The 22,388-nt window shown below is 38.3% G+C and overlaps 1 protein-coding gene across 4 annotated transcripts; it reads left to right on the forward strand.

Moving 5' to 3' along the window:
• Window positions 1-1,096: 1,096 nt before the first annotated feature.
• bbs2.S (Bardet-Biedl syndrome 2 S homeolog) lies at window positions 1,097-19,949 on the forward strand. Of its 4 annotated transcripts, XM_041561129.1 has the most exons (19): window positions 1,097-1,120; window positions 3,434-3,547; window positions 5,446-5,571; window positions 6,426-6,653; window positions 8,502-8,627; window positions 9,005-9,067; window positions 10,385-10,462; window positions 10,782-10,886; window positions 11,259-11,345; window positions 11,606-11,741; window positions 13,727-13,866; window positions 14,699-14,846; window positions 15,095-15,266; window positions 15,493-15,622; window positions 15,713-15,844; window positions 15,930-16,067; window positions 16,818-16,930; window positions 17,733-17,881; window positions 19,500-19,949. In XM_041561129.1, exons 3-19 carry the CDS (start codon window positions 5,455-5,457, stop codon window positions 19,604-19,606), a joined length of 2,169 nt encoding a protein of 722 aa, XP_041417063.1. In that variant the 5' UTR covers window positions 1,097-1,120; window positions 3,434-3,547; window positions 5,446-5,454; the 3' UTR covers window positions 19,607-19,949. The 4 variants fall into 4 exon arrangements, with proteins under 4 accessions (XP_041417063.1, XP_018115943.1, XP_018115944.1 ...); XM_018260454.2 differs by lacking the exon at window positions 1,097-1,120 and having other exon boundaries at window positions 3,213-3,506; window positions 14,702-14,846; XM_018260455.2 differs by lacking the exon at window positions 1,097-1,120 and having other exon boundaries at window positions 3,214-3,547.
• The last annotated feature ends 2,439 nt before the right edge of the window (window positions 19,950-22,388 follow it).

Consider the following 22,388-nt stretch of genomic DNA (forward strand, 5'->3'; position numbering starts at 1 on the left):
TGGCCTTTAATAGTTTAACAATTTTATAAACCACCTTTTCCAACCCCCTCTTGCCCATGATTTGTACTGCGGGCACTCCCCACCTCCCTCTTGGCAGCTGCTGGCACAGATACATATTTGGGGGCAATAAGATAGATTTTTGGCTCCTGCTGGCACAGGTACAATTTAGATGCAATATGATGGATTTTTCTGGCTGCTGCTGGCATAATTACAGACTGGGTTGACACTATTGATGGATGTTTTGTCTTATGCTGGCACAGGTACAGATTGGGGGCTTGGGGGCATTCTGAGGGATTGACTGCCGTTGGCACAGGTACAAATGGGGGTAATATTATAGGTGCTGGTACAGGTACATGAGGCAACACAATGGCTATTGGCACAAGTACAGGGGGCAATATGAATGGTAAGGTGGCAAATGGTAATGTAGGACCAGGTGGGGGGCACTGATTGAAGCCCTTACCTAGGGTGCCAAAATCCTTGGCCCGGCCCTGATTATACCCATTGTTAAATGTCTAAATTAGCCCTTTATGTCCATAAATTGTGAAAACTCTGTTCCTAGTTTCCACATAAATCACTGGCATCCTTTTATACCAAGGTAAAAAAAAAGATTACATTTATCAATTTAACTCCTACATTAGCCATTTTGTCCTATAATTGTGAAAAATCTCACCCTTGTTTGTCAAAAAAAAAAAAACTGGGACCCTCTGACACCACTGTGAAAAAAAGCCTAAAAATGGAACATTATTGTTGGTATACTACACCCATTATATTTTCTTAAATTAGCCTGCAGATTCCTGTGCCCAAGCATAGCCATAGAGTTACTGATGGTTAACCCTCTGCAAATTCTGCAACACTAACTTATGCAAACTTAGTTCATCACTCCCCGTAATGTGGCTATGTACTACACCTATATAGTGAAGTGTGATGCCACATAACAACAACAGTTACCTCCATACTACATAGTTACCTCCATGCTACAGTCATGCAATAAAAGACACCACACGACTTCGATCATAAAAGACCACAGCATTTATTTGAATGTATTTGTTGATATTAACAGGTACAACTCACAGTTAAAACTGTGGAAAAAACTTCCCCAGAAGGCCTTGGCAACAAAAGTGTAAGTGCTCGCCCTTTCGTTATCATTAAATAAACATTGTATAAATTGATACCTACATGCAATCATGGATAAAAGACACAACAAGTGGATGATAACAGGCCACAGCTTTTATTTGAATTTATTTGTTGATATTAACAGGTACATTTTCTGTTATCTCACTAACAGATCTTCCTAACTAACAACTTAAAACCCCCTCCATTATCAGCAACTGTTCTTATGAGCCATCATCACCTGCAGGAAGCTTGGACTCCTCAAAACTTCCTGCACTGCCACAACCGTGCCACTTTAGCTCCTTCACTCCAGTCAAAAATCAACATGTCATAACCTATAGCTGTTGGATGTACCCCATCAGGCCCAAACCATGTTGCCTTATCCCCCTCGAAATTTTTGTGTAATTACTCCCGCCCCTCCCATTGCTCCTTACAAACTTGCCTATGGACCTATTTATTTTAATCCCGCTCCTCTCAATTGTTGGGGTAGAATGAGCTCCCAGTCAATGTAACCTAGAAATCATGTCTGACCAAGCTATCACCAAATTGAGGAACACCACCCATACCCTGAGAAGGTCACATTTGAGAAAGCTTTCATTTTTGTGTGCCAAGATCATTGCCCTCCAAATGTAACAGAAAGACGTCTGGGCTGCCTTATGACCTTACCATCTCAGTTCTCTGTGACCTTAGCAAAAAGTCTATCCAGATCAAACCCCAGAAACCCCACCATCTTACCGCTGTTGAGCTCTTGTCAAAACCCAAATGCCTGCCATCTGCCCGGCTTGCTGCATGGTGGACATATGAATAAAACCATTATTGCAAAGATGACTGGCTGCACACCTGGAACAAAGAACAATAAGATATGAATAAAAACAGACTGTTAACCACTCACCAAGGTTACACTTTAACTCACCCACTAGCTGACCAATCGTTGGGATGCTGGCAGCCGCAGTCATGGCCCTTTGTTGCTGTCTGTCACTAGAATGTAGCTCTGGGGCTGGGAGGAAGATGCTGGGGAACCTCTTGAGCTGATGCTTCTTAAAGGAACAGTAACACCAAAAATTAAAAGCGTTTTAAAGTAACATAATGTACTGTTGTGCTTAACTGGTGTGTTTGCCTCAGAAACCCTACAATAGTTTCTATATACAAGCTGCTGTGTAGCCATGTGGGTCAGCCATTCAAAACTGAAAAAGGAGAAAAGGCACAGCCAGATAACAAATAAGCTCTGTAGCATACAATGGGTTTTGTAAGAACGTATCTGCTCTCTACTGTGTATCCTGTCCTTGAATGGCTGACCCAATAGCTACACAGCTTCTTGTTTATATAAACTATAGTTGTGTTTCTAAAGCAAACACACCCATTTTCCCAGTACAGGCCAACTGTACATTGGAGCAAATTCACTTACCTTCGAAGTTGCGCCAGCGTTGGCTTCGCCGCACTTCGCCAGGTGAAGTTTCACCAGGGCGCCGCTAATTCACTAAAATCCGAAGTTGCGCTCAGGGAGGCGAAAGGTAGCGAAGTTGTGCTACTGTTAATTCGTCAAGCAAAGCGAAGTTACGTTTGCGATGCCTAATTTGCATACGCTCAAAGTTAAAGTACAATGGACGTATATGTAGCAGCAAATACATTACACTACACAAGCCTGGGAAAGCTTCATAAAATAAGATTATTTTGCCCTATACATGTGCCCACTGTATAGTTTAGGTGCCATATTTTAGGAAATGTAGGGGGGAAGGAGGGTATCCCCAAAAAAATTTACAATATTTTTCAGCCTATCACCCTCAAAAAAGTAAAAGACGCCAGCGTTTTTTTCAAGTTTTTTTGAAGCAAGCCCTATCTACTCTATTGCACTTCGCCTGGTCTGAGGTGGTGAAGGCAAGTCTGGCGCAAGAGGTAACGTTCAGTAAAATGTGAAAGTTAGTGAATTAGCGTAGTTACGTCCCTTCGCCATATCGCAACTTCGCCAGGCGCAAGGGTGCGAAGTAGCGCTAGAGTAGGTCCACTTCGCTAGTGAATTTACGCCAGCGCCCGTTGGTGAATTTGCGCTAGCCACTTAACCCTTTGGTAAATTTGCCCCATTATATTGTCATGCCATTAAAACACTTTCATATTTTGGTGTTACTGTTCCTTTAACAGCCTACTCCTACACGAGCTGGGAGTTCCGTATGCCTGTTTCTTGGATCCCTGCTTCTGATGGGTTAACTGTCAGCAGCTGCTTGGTGCCCTCCCTCCTTCTGGAGTCCCGCCCCCTCCTTGCACGCATTGCTATCTCTCTCACTGCTGCTTGTCTGCTCTCTGATCTGGCTGTACCTGCTGTTCCCAGACTGACTCGCGAGATGAGATTTGTGACGTCTGGATAAGCCTTCTGGAAAGAATTAAGGAGCTACATGTTAACGGTGATTACGGGCTGTTTTAGGAAAATCGGGACTGTTGGACGGTATGTCCTTTATCTTTTACTCAATGACATGATTAATTAGCATTTAATCTGGATGCATATGGAAGTGCTGCGCACAAATCCAACTCAGTGGGGCGGTAACTATAGCAACAGCCAAACAACCATGAGCAATGGAGCAAAATTGCTTCGTGAGGGCTGATTCTATGGCTCTGCTCGGCCTCGGGCTGGCAGTCTATGTTTGGAATAGTTGGACTACGACTAGCTGCTGCAGCCCATTGCACTGGCTCACTCACTTCATTGGGAGCCGAAATGTTGAAATATGAGCGACCGATATCCTCCATGGTACAAAAACATGGGTTAGGATTATTGCCCAATCATAAACATAACTTAAAACTGCAAATCTTTGTTTTGTATTATTTTAATGGTATCTGCCTGTGGCCATTTTTACAGGTACTTTTTAAAACACAAAACGACTGATTTACATTGTATTAATTAGGGATGCACCAATCCTGGTTCGGGATTCGGCCGAATCCTTCTGCCCAGGCTAACCCTAATTTGCATATGCAAATTAGGGAGGGAAATTGCGTGACTTTTTGTCAGAAAACAAGGTAAAACGTTTTTCCCCTTCCCACCCCTAATTTGCATATGCAAATTAGGGGTTGATTTGGTATGCGGCCGAATCTTTCGCCAAGGATTCGGCCAAATCCAAAATAGTGGATTTGGTGCATCCCTAGTAATCATCCTGCATTCAAGATCAACGAATCGGCTAGATGGGACACTTAGGGGGTTATTTACTAAACTCTGAATACCCGAAATACGAAAAATTCACGATTTTTTGTGTTATAATAGGCTTTTTAAAAAAAAAAATCACAGATTTTTCTGATTTTATTAAACCTCGAAGGACTAAAAAGCCAGAATATAAAAACATGGCATCTTAAACCTGTTGAGGTTGCATAAAAGTCAATGGGAACAGTTCCATTGATTTTTGGTTGTGTCTGGGGTTTCGGAAAATTCCTGAAAAATAATAAATAAGCATTAAAAACCCAAGTGGCTTAGATCAGAGTTTGTAGCAGCCAATAAATTCGGACCTAGATAAATAACTCCCTTAATCTATTGGAATCTCAAAAGCTTGCTCTCTGTATGTAAGGCATATGGCTATATACTTTATAGTAGTGTTACTTTAATGCCACAGCTGGCAAACATGAGGGTTTTTTTTTTTGTAAATTATATTTATTATAGGAAGAACCAATATAGGCCAATATTTTTTTTTTTTTGCAGAAAGGATGGCAAGTAGATTTAAACTGCAGTGTCATGTGTTGCTGTCTAATTTGTTCAAAAGCCAGACACACAAATCCCCAGGCCATCCTGTGTTACAAATCAGTTTAGAATTGATCTATGGTTCTAAAACTGTGGGAGGCAATTGGTGGCAGGGGGAGCTTAGCCTGAAAGTAAATTTGGGTTAAATGTGGGGTAAACATTTTTTTGCTGTCTTACATACTCTTGGAATCAGGGACTTAACTACAAGGTAAGCAAACCTGGCTGCAGAGGGGCCCTCATGAGGCCCTAGTTAATGAGCAATTTCAACATATATTTGTAAAAAAGGGCAACCTTTGGATATGTTGGGGGCTTGAAAATTTATTTTCCGTGGGGCCCAGCAACATCTAGTTACGCCACTGCTTGTAACTGAAACCATAATATTTAATATAATAAGCATTGTTATGCTCTACGAGTTCTCTGACCAAAGCTTCAACCACTTACAGGGGCTTAAACCAAATGATTTATATGCGGATTCACACAAACTAGTGCCATCTGCCACATGCATCTAGATTCAGGTCATATGCCTATGTAGGGATTGTGCTATAGGATTATTGGTATCAGAAATTTTTTTGAAGCAATTGGTGGCGGTTTGTATGTACTATCTTTCTGTATTTTTTTAACAGGGGTTCATCATGCTTGTTCCAATTTTTACTTTGAAATTGAATCACAAAATCAATCCGCGCATGGTGTCGGTTGGGAGATATGATGGAGTACACCCTTGTTTGACAGCAGCGACCCAAGCTGGAAAGGTATAGCATTTGAACTATGGCTTAAAATAGTTTACTGTGATTTGTTCTGTTCCTAGAGAAAGCTCTTGATAAAGTCCCTAAAATATGGGATACATTGCAGCTAGGGATGCACCGAATCCAGGATTCGGTTCGGGATTCGGCCTTTATCAGCAGGATTCGGATTTGGCCGAATCCTTCTGCCCGGCCGAACCAAATCGGAGGGAGGGAAATCGTGTGACTTTTTGTCACAAAACAAGGAAGTAAAATGGTTTTTCCCCTTCCCACCCCTAATTTGCATATGCAAATTAGGGTTCGGATTTGGTTTGGTATTCGGCCAAATCTTTCGCGAAGGATTCAGGGGTTCAGCCGAATCCAAAAAAGTGGATTCGGTGCATCCCTAATTGCAGCACACAATTCACTGTGTACAGGTCTTGTATGCGTAGCCCCCTTTATAAGATATGAAATATGTAACATAAGTTGTTAATGTTCAACAACTACATGCTATGCTCCTCATGTCATGTATGTAAGTATAATACTGCATGTATTATTAATACCTTTTGTCCTTCCAATATTTTTCTCTTATAAACAAGCAGTTGTTTGTACTATGATGTTTTTTGTTCTCTAATAAACGCCTGAATTTAAAAGAAAAATATGTAGTCATGAATTACATAAAGACTCTGTGATTATAAATATACTAGAAAAGGTCTCATGGACTGTGTTCTATATTTCCATTCTGGCAGTATAAAAAATAATGTATTTGAGCCTCCGTGCACTGCACCTTCAGCATGATTAACACATATCTCTAGCTGTCGAACAATATATTTTCCATTTTTGCAAAAATGTATGCATGCTGTGTTCTTTACCTTACTCTCTAGGTTTTCATCCATAACCCCCATTCTCGGAGTCAGCGTGCTTCAACACAACGTTTGGTGCAGAGCAGCCAAGACTCAGATGTATCACTGCTAAACATTAACCAAAATGTCAGCTGCTTGACAGCCGGAGTGCTTGACCCATGTGCAGGCTATGATTCCCTTATTGTCGGAACTCAGACAAACCTTTTGGCCTATGATGTGCACAATAACTCTGATTTGTTTTTTAAGGAGGTAAGCTATTACTATGGCAATCAAATTAAATATAAATGCAGCATTAGAAGCAGTTTGCCATAAAAAACACCTGTGTCATGGATATGTTGAGATTATTTTTAAAGCCAAGAATACATTCTCCAATTTTTCATAGCACTGTTACCTTCTGTAGACCTTTTAACATTTAAAGATGAATGAAACCCCTACTCATAAAGAAGTTCTACTAGCTCATTATGAATCACATTCATATTATGGTATTCCCTTTTAGAACTGAGATATTTCAGTCCTTATTTCTGTTAAAGCAGAAATGATAAAATTACAGCATCTTAGATATTGTATGTAATACAGCTTGTTGCTCGTATCCCAGTTACTGGCTGTTAAAGGATGCTGGGAGTTGTTCCCAGTTGCAGGAAGGTCCCATGTTTGACATTTCTGTATTACAATATCACTTAAAAAATGCGTGAGGTAAAAGGCAGCCATGGGGGCAGCCATTCAAGCACAGTATACACAGTAGATAACAAATAATGTCTGCTTTCATGGCTTTATATAAACTAGTGCAGAGAAGCAAACACACTAAGGGGCAGCTTTATCAAGGGTCGAAGTGAATTCGAGGGAATTTTCTAAGTAAAAAAATTTGAAATTCAAAGTAATTTTTTGGATACTTTGACCATCGAATAGGATACTTCGACTCGAAGTAAAATCGTTCGAATATTTGACCATTCGATAATCGAAGTACTGTCTTTTTAGAAAAAACTTTGACTTCAATACTTCGCCAAATTAAACCTGCCAAAGTGCTATGTTAGCCTATGGGGACCTTCTAGAGCATTTTTCTAAGTTTTTGGAAGTCAAAAAAGTAAAATCGTTCGATCGATCTCTGAAATCCTTCGAATCGATTCAAAGGATTTAATCGTTATTTTGACCCCTGGATACCCAAATTGGATGAAAAAGACTTCGATATTCGAAGTATTTCAATTCGATGGTCGAATTTCAAAGTATTTTTAACTTCGAAATTCAACCCTTTTACCAGTACAGGGCAACAGTATATTATATTTTCATTGATTTAAACCTCTTTCATTAAGGGTATTTTCGCCTTTAACATTTACATTAGTATAATGTAGAGAGTGATATTCTAAAACAATTTGCAACTGGTTTTCATTTTGTATTATTTGTGGTTTTTGGGTTATTTTGCTTTTTATTCAGCAGCTCTCCAGTTTGCAATTTCAGCAATCTGGTTTCTAGGGTCCAAATTACCCTAGCAACCATGCATTGATATGATAAGAGTCTGGAATATGAATAGAAATAGAGAGACGAGTAATAAAAAGTAACAATAACAATACATTTGTAGCCTTACAGAGCCTTTGTTTTTGTAAATGGGGTCAGTAACCCCTATTTGAAAGCTGGAGTCAGAAGGGAAATAATTCAAAAACTATATAAAGAAAAAACTGACCAGTTGAAAAGTTGTTTACAATTAGCCTATATAACATACTAAAAGTAAACTTAAAGGTGTACAACCACTTTTCACTGTCTAATTTATAACTACACATATACACCTGTATTCATTTATGCCTTGTAAAGCACTGCATATATCTGTGGTGCTACGTAAATAGGTGCGGCTTCTTCACATTCGCTACGTAAATCAATATACTACAAATAAAATAAGCCCTTCATTTGCTTCCCTTGGAATTTCAGTGCTATTTTAACACTTTTGTAGTTGTCTGTGTCTTTATTGGCTGTTACATGCTGCTGTCGTGAATGAGTTATTGAGTAAGTGCAAATTTTTGTTGAGGTTGAGTTGTAAAAAGGCAGATGACAAATTTCAAGGCTTGTGCATTTTTTATTTTTACATGAACGTCTGTTTATTCTTCTTAGATTGTAGATGGAGCAAATGCAGTGGTGCTTGGGAGACTAGGAGACATCACTTCGCCACTTACCCTCATTGGAGGAAACTGTGCTTTGCAAGGATTTGATTGCAATGGGAATGATCTGTTTTGGACGGTGAGAATTTTCTGTTAAAAGTTTTACAAAATTATGTGGAGTTTTGCCAAGAAAATGTATAATCATGACTTCCATGATGAACTGCAAGCCTGAGACACCAAAGTTTCCTGCCAGTAATATTATGCTGCCATAATGAATGCAGCGACAAAAGGATTTGTCTTCTATATTGTCTGAAGTTCAATTTTGTTTAATTTATTTAATGTTTACATGTGGTTACGGTATTATTAAGTTTTCTATTATAACCATTTGGGGAAAGACAATAAAAATATACATTGTTTATATTCATCTCCCTTTAATTTTGCACAATAATAGTCCAAGATTTGGGCAGAGTTGCGTTTTCGGGAAAGCATTCTTATCCTGTATTACTCTTTTTCTAGGTTACTGGAGATAATGTGCGCTCATTAGCCCTGTGCGATTTTGATGGAGATGGGAAGAATGAAGTATGATTTTATGATTTTCTGTACCTTCTTTACTGTACTTATTGCAGTATGATTTGACAAGAAGTTGATACATTCACCCCGGCATTCATTTGCTTCTAATTGCTTATTATATGTTTCCACTTTTCATTGCATTTCAATCATAGCTTTTTGTTTTTTTGTTATCTTGAGGGAGAAGCTTATTATGGCCCTGTCAGAATCAAAACATATATATGACATTAATATACAAATACACTTGCTAAATGCAAACATGCAAATAAAAAACTGTATGAACAGGTGTTGTATTGCCCATTATTTTTAAAAAATTGAATTACAAACCCCTGCTTATAAATGAAGTATATGCAGAACCTAGGACTGATATTCTTTATCTTTGGACAGTTAAGAAATGCTTTATTATTATCATTATTTTAATGGAACATATATTATTATTATTATTCTTTATTATATAGCAGTAGCACTGACAGATTTAGGCAGCAGTTTTCAAAGATTATTCATCATTCCTGTCCATTTCTTCACTTGTATAGTTTATAATCGCCATCACAGTCACAGGCTAGAGTCAGTTTTTGGAGCCAGTTAATCTGCCTGATGCAATTAGCAGAACTGCAGACCAAGAACTCTGAGCTTTCCCTTGTTCAATGTTACGCAATAACAGAGAATCAAAGAACATTTTACATTAATGTTACATTGGTAAACCATTGTTAAAAGTGTATTGTCCCATTCATAAAATATTCTATTACATTCTCTCAATTGTGTTAAAGGAATAGTTCAGTATAAAAATAAAGAGTGGGTACATTGGCTGCGCAAACAAAAGATGTTTTCAATATAGTTAGTTAGCCAAAAATGTAATGTATAAAGGCTGGAGTGACTGGATGTCTCACATAACAGAACAGAACACTACTTTCTGCATTTCAACCTTTTTGGTTTCCATTCCAGGCAGTAACCAATCAGTGACTTGAGGGGGGGCACATGTGTCATAACTGTTGCTTTTGAATCTGAGCTGAATGCTGAGGATCAATTACAAACTCAATGAATAGTTATGTTCCATGTGGCCCCCCTTCAAGTCGCTGACTAACTCAGAGTTAGAGAGCTGAAAAGCAGGAAGTCGTGTTCTGGCTATTATATTAGATATTAGACATCCAGTCACTCCAGCCTTTATAAATTAAATTTTTGCCTAACTAACTACAGGTATATTCAAAACCTTTTTTATTTTGCACCGCCTATCTATTTACCTAGTTTTTATTTTTACACTGAACCGTTCCTTTAAGGTATAGACACTCGTTTGTATATTTTATGGGTAAAGGTGTTTTTTTTTTTACTTAGCTTCTTGTAGGATCTGAAGACTTTGACATCAGAGTGTTTAAAGAGGATGAAATTGTGGCTGAAATGTCAGAGACTGAGGTAGGAAATAGTAAAAGTATTATCTTCTTTAACGACATATTAACATTATAATAAACTTTTCCGTCACATCTGGGGTACACAGACACACTGATGAAAAATCTCGAAATTCAAATTAAAGCTCAAATCGAGTTTGGATAATTCACAATTCGAATTTGACCAAAAAAAATTCAAATTCAAATTTTCACTCCTGCCCCCTAATGTAGTCAATACCTAGTATGTTGTTGGACTACTGCTCATGTGTATTCACAGGAAGGAAAAAATGGTAATTAAACATCTGTTTATTGTGCCAGTAAATACTAAATGACTTTCTCTATTACAGACTATTACAGCACTGTGTCCTATGTATGGCAGTCGGTTTGGATATGCCCTTTCCAATGGAACTGTGGGAGTGTATGACCGCACAGCTCGATACTGGAGAATAAAAGTGTGTAACAGTAATAAATTAATCACTAAATATTATGTATGTGAAGTCATTAAAGGCATATAACAACCTACATAATGGAGATTCATTTGCAGAAGTTGATATCTCGAAGTTACAAAATGTGGCCAAAGTTAAGCCCCTAAAAATCCAAATAGTTCAGGAGACGGCATAATGCTCTGTGATGTATTAAGGCATCATGAATATTTAAATCAGTCGTGATTAAGGAAGAAAAGAATAATTGCAAATTATACCTTGGGAAGCAAGGTGTATTAGAGCAAAGTTACACACTAAGGAGCATTAGGTAGGGGCGAGGGGATATTTTACCAACCTATGTAACTTTAAAACATGTGAAAATCTTATTTTTTTTTATTGCAGTCAAAAAATCTTGCAATGAGTATCCATGCATTTGACCTCAATTCTGATGGAGTGTGTGAGCTGATCACTGGGTGGTCCAATGGAAAGGTAGGTGCTGGAAGTAGGCATTGTATGATTTTGCTTTTCTCTAGCAATGTACGTGTTTTAGAGGCTTGTTTCATAACTCCCAATTTCAAAAACAAGGTATCTCGTTTATTACATAAAGTTGGAGACCAGGGTGTTACCCAAGGTGGCACCAATCTCTTAACAACCAGTTCTGTTGATAACACATCCTACTTAAATCTGCATTGTCATCGGTTAATGAGATCACCCACTTGTATTTTTTTTTTCGAACTGTTTTTATATAGATTGATGCCCGTAGTGATCGCACTGGGGAGGTGATCTTTAAAGATAACTTCTCCTCCTCTGTAGCTGGAGTGGTGGAAGGAGATTACCGTATGGATGGCAAGACCCAGCTAATCTGCTGTTCTATAGATGGGGAGGGTAAGTGTTACTCTCTAAATGCCACAAATGTAGAAACTAGATTGTGGTAAAAATAATCTCTTAATTTCTATTATATACATTCTACATTCTGTCTCATTGACCTTTCATGAACCAACAGCAGCCAATAGTGGCAACTGGAGTGCATAGTTTATGTGCCCTCCGTTTACTTGCCCAAGATTCCCTTCTCGGTTTCAAAATAAATAATGAGGGAGATCTGAGCCTTCCCTTCCAGCTTTCCCCATTTATAATAGTACAATCTACAAGATCCAAAAAGCTAGTGAAGGATAATTGCTTATAATAAGCTATGTTGCTATGATCTAATTCAGTGGGATGTCTAAAAACATATTTTGGATGTTATTGTTATGCTTAATCTTGATGCCGTGGTTTGAAAATCCACTTTTTTGCTCCTGTGGCTTTAGTGATCATACTAAGCAGGAATCTGGGATTATCAGGTTTTTTAAAATCCTTTGTTTTTATACACTTAAAGGGGCCGATTCACAAAGGGTCGAATATCAAGGGTTAATTAACCCTCGATATTCGACTGGGAATTAAAATCCTTTGACTTCGAATATCGAAGTCAAAGGATTTTAGCGCAAATAGTGCGATCGAAGGATTATTCCTTAGGTCGAACGATAAAATACTTCGATTCGAAGGATTTTAATCCAACGATCGAAGGAATATCCTTCGATCAAAAAAAGTTAGCCAAGCCTATGGGGACCTTCCCCATAGGCTAACATTGAGTTCGGTAGCTTTTAGATGGCGAACTAGGGGGTCGAAGTTTTTTCTTAAAGAGACAGTACTTCGACTATCGAATGGTCGAACGATTTTTAGTTCGAATAGTTCGATTTGTAGTCGAAGGTCGTAGTAGCCCATTCGATGGTCGAAGTAGCCCAAAAAACACTTCGAAATTCGAAGTTTTTTTACTTCGAATCCTTCACTCGAAGTTAGTGAATCGGCCCCTATGTGTAAAAGAAAATGTGTGCTCTTTTATCTATTAAAAGAATTTAATTTTTTTGTGTTTAGTATCTTGGTACATTCAGAAAGCTTATGTTGTCTAGAAAAATACTTTATATAGTTTTTCTTGGTTGATTAAAAGTGTCCCCAGGAAAGGTTCCTAAAGAACAAAAAGTGTTGAAAACATCCTTGGCAAACATTGTGCACACATATGCCACATTGCCTGTGGCTTAAAGTATTATTTAAAGGACCAGTAACATCAAAAAGAAAATTGTTAGTATACCATGGAAAAAAAACCCCCCAAGACTAATTAAACTTTAGAATTGCACAGCCTTTATTAAGAAATAACTTAACGAAACTCTGCTTGCGCTCCTCTTCAGAAAAGGCGACATGGCGACGATCCATTGTGCGGTGCTCGATTTCTCCTTCCTGGCTATCTCCTATAAGGAAGACAGGGAGGAGAAATTGAGAGCCGCACGATGGATTGCCGGATCACCTTTTCTGAAGAGGAGCGCAAGCTGAGTTTCGGTAAGTTATTTCTTAATAAAGGCTGTGTAATTTTAAAGTTTCATTTGTCTTGCTGGGTTTTTTTCGTGGTATACTAAAAAATCTTTTTTTTTTTTTTTTTTTTTTTTTTTTTTTTTTAAATTGATGTTACTGGTCCTTTAATGGCTGTGACATCACCTATGTCAGGGCAAGAAACAATTCATGACTTTATTCTCCCCAACCTCTCAGGTCTAAACAGACTGGACTCGTAGATTCAAGATCATGGGCTATGCTATATAACAAGACCTGTGATGGCTTAGCTTTCCTATGGAGAGGCATATTTGTGAATTTATGGCCTGTATTGTTTAACAGTTGGTTCAAGTTTTAGTAAACTGATGTAGTTTATTGGAATAACGTTTTATGTCTTAGGTCATGGCTAAGTTAGTAGTCCTAGAATTTGTATTTTCACTGCACTTATATGGTTCAGCAGGGTCTCAATAGTTGTAATGTAATCGTAAGTAGCCTTTCTCTCCTCTCTACAAAAGTGCGAGGCTATCTTCCTTCCAGTCAGGAGGCCGCAGGAGGTCTCATGGATACAAGTGTGGAACAAGAGATGGTGCGAGAGCTCAGTCAGAAGAAGCAGAATCTGCTGTTGGAGTTGAAAAATTATCAAGAAAATTCAAAGGTGTGCACCTATGATTATCTCCAACTACCCACAGCCTCAGCATCACACACTGTGATTTGCTGTCTGCTCTGGGGGTATGCCATGAGTCCCAATTTACTCTATATATTCAGGTCATACACTTCCTAACATTTTACCAAGGTCTTGAACTCTTGTTTTTTGACCAGTGCACCATTTTCAAATTAATTCCCATAAAATTGACCCTAATTGCCATGAAGAAACATAATGCAGTGGAAAAAAATGAAATGTTATACTGTCCTTTTAAAGTAGATGTTAAGGATTTATGATCTTCACCCCTTCCCTCGTATAATACTGTATTAAAAACTTACAGAAGCCTTTTCTTTAGGGTATGTTAACCTACTTGACCCCCCTCCAACCTTTTTTTTTTCTAAGCAAGTAGGTACCCGCTATAAATTAAAAGATGGCTGATTGAGTTGATTTTCCAACAGCATTAGACTGTCAGATATGTGGTAACTTTGTGAGAAAGTTTTGAATACTGAATGGTTTTTAAAGGTTTCAAATTGTAAATACATCTCAAATTGTAACTGTTAAGTTGTATGCAATCCTAAAAAGATGACATCTGTCATTATCTGTAGCTGTTCTGAAAACTGCTCTCCAACTTCCTGACTCAATAATTTACTAGAAAGCAATGTCTATGTATTGTATCTATAGAAAGCGACAATGGGCTTTGCCAATGGATTTGCAAAAAAAAGGATGGCCTTAATACATAAGTGATTGCACCCACACTTTTCACTTGACCCACTTATGATCACTGAAGTGAAAGTAAGTAGTCCTATATTTTTCTGTCTGTACCATTCTGACATTTGTTCTCCAGCAGACAGAGTCCCGGATTTCACAGGGTGAGCCTGATGGGCAGATGGGAGTTATACCAGCAAACACACAGCTGCAGACTGCTCTTTCTGTGTCTCTGGGTTCGGAAACCCAGAATGCACATGTAGAACTAAGCATCTCAACATCAAATGGTGAGGGGACACATTCTGTCTGTATATCATGTATATCTAATGTACTGTGTATAAGTTGTAGGTGCAAGCTATGTTCCACAGCCAACATGATTATTTTTGTACAGGTAAGACTGAAATATAGTTTTGCAAATCATTGTGCAGAGCTATAGAAACATTATGGTTGACAATTTATTAGTACACATCAAACACAGATTACATACAAATACGGACAATACAGGAGGTAAAGGCTGTTCAATTTGTAACCTTAGATACAATCATTCGGGCAGTGCTGATCTTTGCAGAAGGAATCTTTGAAGGAGAAAGTCATGTTGTTCACCCTAACACTCCGCATCTAAGTGGCCTGGTTCGTGTTTCTATTTGCCCCCCTAAAGATGTTCCAGTGGATCTTCACATCAAAGCATTTGTAGGTTACAAGAGCAGGTAGGAGAATGAAGTGTTATGTTATTGTATTTCACAAATGCAATCTTCTGAACAAGAACTGCAGTTGTCAGGATTCAATCACCGCATCTCGATTCGGGTGCAGATAGGGGAACCCTGCAGATTTTAATAACTAGCAAATTATCATTTCCAAGCCAAAGTCAAGCTTGAAAGACTAACTCAGTTTTGTATAGAGTTTCTAAGCCAAAATGCATTTGCTTCTTCTCAGTGTACAGTTCCATGTATTTGAGCTGACGCGGCAGCTTCCTCGCTTTTCCATGTATGTGCTAAGTAATCCTTCCTCAGCACCAGAGCCAGCCAGTCATGTGACATTTACCACCAGTGAGCGTGTACAAAGGGTGAGTCTTTGGCTTTTAAACATGTAAATATCCCATATCATTCCTGAGCCCTCATACAAGAAATGTGATTAATATAATGCTGTGTTTTAGGTTGTTCTTTGGTTGAACCAAAACTTTCTGTTGCCAGAAGATGCAGAAATACAGAATGCACCATTCCAAATCAGCTTCACATCTCTGCGTGATGGAGGAACCCTCCTACTAAGCATGAAAGCCAGTGGCGAGGTAACGGATGCTTTGCTACTCTATGAGAACATCCAGCTGGAGAGGAATACTTTATACACGATCTCTCTCACCCTCTCTTCTGCAGATAAGCCTACGAACAGATGATATGGACCTTGCTGGTGATATTATTCAGTCTTTAGCCTCATTCTTGGCTATTGAAGACCTGGCTGTAGAAGCAGATTTTCCTAAATACTTTGACCAGCTTCGGAAAGTGCTAGTGCAGGTGAATTAAATGCACACCACTATGCCTTAATGTAGTGGTATATAGATGTAAAAATCACAAACAGAATTTTTCAGCAATTATTTTAAATTTAATTTCCTCAGTTGCTTTCTTGAAATAAATTGGAGATGCTCCAGTAGTAGTACAGGGCATTCCATAGTCTGATGATCAGGCAGTTCAGCTACTATGTAATGTCCCTGTCCCTGCTTTACTTCTGGTTTAAACAAGAAGTCATTGCATGCATTCCAAGATTAGTGTTCCTGAAGAGGAGACAACCAGCATCCTAGTGATGGCAGTTCAGCACTAAGAAACTACTGCTCAGTGCTGGGCAAAACCTGAGTTATGAAGTGCTGGAATGCTCCCCTCACTCCTATCTATAAAATGCATCCTATAACAGAATATATTTAAGGTGGGTATGTTTATTTTGGAGCAAGGGGTTATAGAATAGTGTTACTGACTTCATGTTAATTATAAATGGATACCTAGTAAGTGTAAGTGAATTGGTCGGTAAAACAAAAAAAAAAAAAGATTTATCACACATCCATATACTGTGATTTGTGCAGATTTGTGTTCCAATCGTTCACCATTCTCAGATGTCATCCGTTACAGTCTGCTTCCTGTACTTTATAGAAGCCTTCTTAAATATATATATTATTTAATAAATATATGGATCTGCTCCCATTTATAATGTACGTGTAACTATACAACACATCTGCTGGATATTTTTATTTATAGCCCTTGTATCCTTTACAGGTGGATGAATCTCATTCTGTTCATCAAAAGCTGACTGCAGACATGGCTGATCAGTCCAATCTAATTCGCAGTATGCTGGTACAAGCTGAGGATGCTCGCTTAATGAGAGACATGTGAGTTCTAGAGTGACTTATTTCTTGTGTTTTTTCAGGATCCAAATAGTAGATATATGTTATAATGGGTTTTAAGGAAAAATAAAGCCTAAAAATGTTGCATTGTATATACTGAACTTAACTAAACCAGAACAGAGGTCTAGCAGCCCTGTAACAGCATTGATCCATGCATTCAAGGTTGTTGAAAGCAGCTCTCCATCTTGATATTAGGCAATCATATGAGAGCTAGTAGCATAGCAGGTGTACAGTGTGCTCTGGGCTGCTATTAGGAAAACTAAGCTTAGGGGTGGTCACAAATCATCAAAACATTAATAGAAATTAAAGTTACATCTGTCTTTGGTGACTCTTCATTCTGATCCAGAATGCATATACTGTAATGCAAATCTGAATAATCTGCTTTGTATAGTGAATATTGTTTGTATGTGTATATAAATAAACTGTATATTGTGAGTCAGACCCTAAGAGAAACTCAAGAAACTGACTGCAGCTCAGAGCATTGTCTGTTAATTGGCAGACAGAGGATATAAGCCAATGGAGGCATATTCCAAGGAGTAAAATCGAAGATTCGTGGAAAACTTCAGAAGTCTCCTGCAGTGTGTACCCCATCCCTTGTCCATTTCTTAAAATTGCCCAAGCAAATTATGTAATATGACAGTAGTGACTTAATGTGATTTTATAGTGTTCATTGTTACTGCTAAAAGCCACTTACCTCAACTTAGTCATATTCTCAGTGACTGTGATATAAACTGCCTTCAAAAAAAGCTTATTAAAATCAGCATTGTATTAATTTTGGTTCCTGCAGGAAAAATATGAAAACGCATTATAGTGAACTGTATGACCTCAACAGAGATATAATAAATCGTTACAAAATTCGCTGTAACAATCACACAGAGTTATTAAACAATCTGAAATGTGTAAACCAGGCAATCCAGCGAGCGGGTCGCCTGCGGGGTGAGTATGAAATAAATTACATTCTCTACTATTCTAAACTCTATCTTAATTGCTTTACTGTAAATCAGAGTGTACAATCTAATATTGGGGGATCATGGAGAAGACTAGACAAAGGGTGCATGTATAGTACCTCTCCAGTGAATACCATGAAGATTATAAACTCAAGTCTCAAGACTCAAGTCTCATACACTATAAGGCACAATGGTAGGAAATAAAAACCAATGGTAAATGGATCTGTTCAAAATTCTAGTTAAATTGAGATCTGGTGTTGCTAGCTGAATTATTACACCACAATGCACCTGTATGCAAGTATGCGGCTGATGCAGAGAGGTGTGCAGCATAGTGGGTTTTCTAAAAGACCAGTCTCACCAACATGCGCAGCCTTATTTACCCTTGTAAAGTCAACCCAAATAAAACAAGACTTTTATCTGCATGCGTCTATAAAGTTTTTACATTAGAAAGAATGTTTCTACAAGCTTCAATTACATTAAATGGAATTTAGTCATTTTAAGTGACAGATATTGTGTAAATATATATATTCTTTAACACCTAGGGGCCTATTTATTATGCTGTGTAAAATGACATGCGCTGGAAAAATTGTGTAAAAAGCTGTGTAAAATAAATGGTGAATTTATTAAGGTGTGTGTAATTTTACACCATGCGAATGCCAGATTTGCCGCTATTATTTTACATTGCTTCAGACCTTTGTAAGTAAGTTCTAGTGAAAGTGGCTTAAAGGAGAAGGAAAGGCAAAACAGAAATAGCCTGCTAAAGAAAGTCTTGTGTATATAGAAATCACTGACCGGTTTTAAAGATTTATCTGTTCTTGTTGAAGCAGCTTCGCTAGCTCAGCACTGCAGCGTGTGACTCGCGTGACGTCACTATTTTTTCAAGCTCTTACTGCCTGCTGCCCGAGGCAGCCTTGAAGCACATTGGGTATAATTCTGTCGTTATGCGCATGTACTGGGGAGCTGATGATGATGATGCGCATCCAAATCCCTATGTGTGCATGTCATCATTGACCCTTATGGCCACGCCCCCCAGCCAATCAGAATTCATGCGTCTGGGAGCTTGGGAGACACACGGGAACTTTTTTTAATGATCGTTTGGACAGCTAACAGGCAGCATCAAGCGCTTGCGGTGCGCAGCAATTGGAGCATAAATTTATATACAGCAGGCTAAGATGAGGATGTCATGCCATTTATTGGTAATAAACCAGAGGTCATCTGTGGTTTTTTTTTTCGCGCATGCGCAGTAAGGACAAAGAAGAAACTGAAGCCTTTGCTACCTTACTAAGATGGCGACTGCGTGACTCATTATGCGATCCGAAAGAGGAGCAGGATTCTACGCGATAGGACTAGGAAATGTGAGTTGAAAACATAGTGTTTTAGTATGTCTTGGGGAGTAGATTAAAGGGATATAGGTAATAATTTTTGCCTTTCCTTCTCCTTTAAAGAAAAAGCGACATAAAACACATCGATGTATGGCAAATCATTCTGCCATTTTTTACACCACATTATAAATCTGCCCCCCTAGTCTGCCATAAGCCTTCCTTAGAAAGGTAACTCTAAATTATTTTTAAACCTTCTGTAATTTGCTTTTGTTTCTCTCTTTAAAGTTGGGAAGCCTAAAGTCCAGGTGATTACGGCATGCAGGGATGCAATCCGGAGCAACAATATCAATGCCTTGTTCAGGATCATGCGTGTAGGTGCCACACCCTCCTAGCACATGTACCATCAAAGGATTGACTGCACATTTTGAGCCTTACAGGGTTATTATACTAGCTACCCTTTCAGATTTCCGATCCATCTGATTTTCAGAGATGGCAGTTTGCAGTGACATAGCCATGCACCAAAAGTTGGAAGCAAAATAGAAACCATGTTGTTTTGATGGTTAACTAGTTCTGAGACATTTATAGCACCAAATACAGAACTGGCACTTTTCCTGACAAACCCTTACAAACCATTGCAGAGCAATGGCTGATGTTGGTAAAGGGGTTACAATTCATTTATTTATTAAATATTACTTTGTATAGTACTATTTTCCATAAAACTTTAGACTGATTAAATGGTATGTTTTTGTCTTTCCTTGAATGTGTTAAAATACAAGTATGGTTTATTAGCAGCACCTAGGGAGTGGTTAGTGCTATGGTCTTTTTAAAGGGAACTGTGGTAGACTTTACTGAGTATTGCTTTTATACTGGTTAAACTATATTTGTTTAATGGGAAACACACTGACTGAATAATATATGGGACACTGACTGAAAAATAAGCCCTGGATATCATATCGAGATAGCCTTCTGAAAAGAGGAAGCCAATAAATTTGCTCAAGGCTTGAGCAACATGAGCAATACAGAAGCAAACTAAAACCTGATGCATCAGAGGCTAGATGTAGAGACCGCTGCTGTTTTGAAAGATGGGTTGGGGAACATTAGTGACAAGCAGCTCTATTATATATTTAAGGGAATAATGATTAACATTTTGTTTAGATGAAAAGCTGAAACACCTCAGTTATTGTTTAAAAACTGCACTCAATTCAACTTGGATGGACGTACATGCATTGGCTTCACATGGAAACAGTTTTAACAGATTACTATAAATTTCAATCTAAGATGCAGGCTGTTAGTCTCAATCTTGAGACTTTTCTCCCTTACATTAAAAGTGGAATAAAACAGGAATGTCATGTGCCATGAGATGTAAACAGAGGGCCATATATAGTGCTAAAAGCAAAGTTAGTCTTGACATCACACACTAAAACAAATGATGTACTGCAGCTAAAATGCATAAGGATATAATACAAGGAAAGTTGACTTCACAGTTTGCCAACTGTTGAAAGACCAGCATTTTTGGGAAACTAGAATTACAGCTAAGCCATTGTTCATCTGTTGTATATAACTGGGCCGTGCAGCTGGAGGTTTTATATAACTTGGCTGCATAGATGTATAACAATCTCGTACTCAAATTACCATGCAAGATTCATCTAAAAGTTTGTCAAAGTCAAAAGAAAAATCTGTGGTTTGCCCCATCAAGGTGATGTCATGTCATCATGTCATAGAACTCTTTCACTAAAAATGTTCATTTTAGTAAATATGATTTTTATGTATTAATACATTATTAGCAAGATCAAATTCAAATAAGATTTTATCTGAATCAAATTACTGCCAGGAAATGGTTTATACACAGGTTTCCAAATTGACAATTTCCCCCTGTCTTTAAATCCCGTGCTGTCACTCATAGTAAACAAGAGCAAAGTCCCAAAATCCCTTGCACTTGGTGTTTCTTTGTTGGCTATTGTGGTTTATGTGTTTAACAAAGCGCATTGTTTCTTTGTCTCTGTAGACCAAGGCAAGGCAGTTGTTCTCTGGATGTACAGTAAAAAACTAGAAAGAAACATATTTGGGAGTAAAATATATCTGAAGACAAAGGAAGTAAATAGCTGTATAATCTTAGAAAGCCATATTAAGGTGGCTTTACTTAATGAAAAGCAGCAGTCGACTGGCAGGATAATGAATAATATCAGGAATTAGTTGCTTGTGAGTTTCAAGATTTTGCAGTAGCATTCATGTATATAACATCATATAGACAGTACTCCCGCTGACAGTAAAATATTATTTGCTTGTGACCTTATGCATTAGAGAAACTAAGGATGCACCGAATCCAGGATTCGGTTTGGGATTCGGCCTTTTTCAGCAGGATTCGGATTCGGCCGAATCATTCTGTCCGGCCGAACCAAATCCGAATTTGCATATGCAAATTAAGGCGGGAAGGGAAATCGAGTGACTTTTTGGCACAAAACAAGGAAGTAAACATTTTTTTCCCCTTTGGTTCGGTATTCCGAGAATTCGGAGGTTCGGCCAAATCCAAAATAGAGGATTCGGTGCATCCCTAAGAGAAACATTTTTGTCTTTACCTCATCTTATTTTGCAATGTAAGACGTGAATCCACCATACTCGCTTCCCAATCTTAAAGAAGAAAAAAGAAAAAAAAATTAGCAGTAACAATATGAAGCCTTAAAGGGGACGTATTGCATACATTTCCACAATTTAACTAGGTAAAAAAGAAGGAATTGTTTTTATTTAAATATCCTTCAGCCACAATTTATTTGTATCAGATTGAAAATTATGCTCGGCCCACACCTTTTACAAGTTTCCAGTCTTGGAGTCGCCAATATATGGCTTACGTACCACTGGCAACTTCTACCTCAGTAACAGAGCTGCACCCACTGTAGTAGGACTGGGCGTGCAGACGTGCAGTGCTGTTCGTGTCAGTTTTTATGAGCAGCAGGTCCGTACAATAGATTAATAAGTTGATTTGTGCAGATATGCACTCCAAGTCTCCCATAACGAGCTTTGCTTCCATAGGGGTAGATTTGATTTACTTCACGGCAATTTTGATATTTATGATGCCAAAGATTACAATCTCGGGTAAATAGCTGTACAAATCTCCTCATCTTTGGAGCGACTAATCTCCCCTGAACTGCCTTCCCGTTGACTAAAATGAAAATCCCC

This window comes from Xenopus laevis, chromosome 4S, assembly GCF_017654675.1.
Source record: "Xenopus laevis strain J_2021 chromosome 4S, Xenopus_laevis_v10.1, whole genome shotgun sequence".
Classification (NCBI taxonomy): Eukaryota; Metazoa; Chordata; class Amphibia; order Anura; family Pipidae; genus Xenopus; species Xenopus laevis.

Excerpts from the sequence above, each read along its gene's own strand:
- bbs2.S (XM_018260453.2), top strand. Across the intron at positions 6,654-8,501 it reads CTGATTTGTTTTTTAAGGAG|ATTGTAGATGGAGCAAATGC; the intron begins GTAAGCTATTAC and ends TATTCTTCTTAG. Across the intron at positions 13,867-14,698 it reads ATTATCAAGAAAATTCAAAG|CAGACAGAGTCCCGGATTTC; the intron begins GTGTGCACCTAT and ends TTTGTTCTCCAG.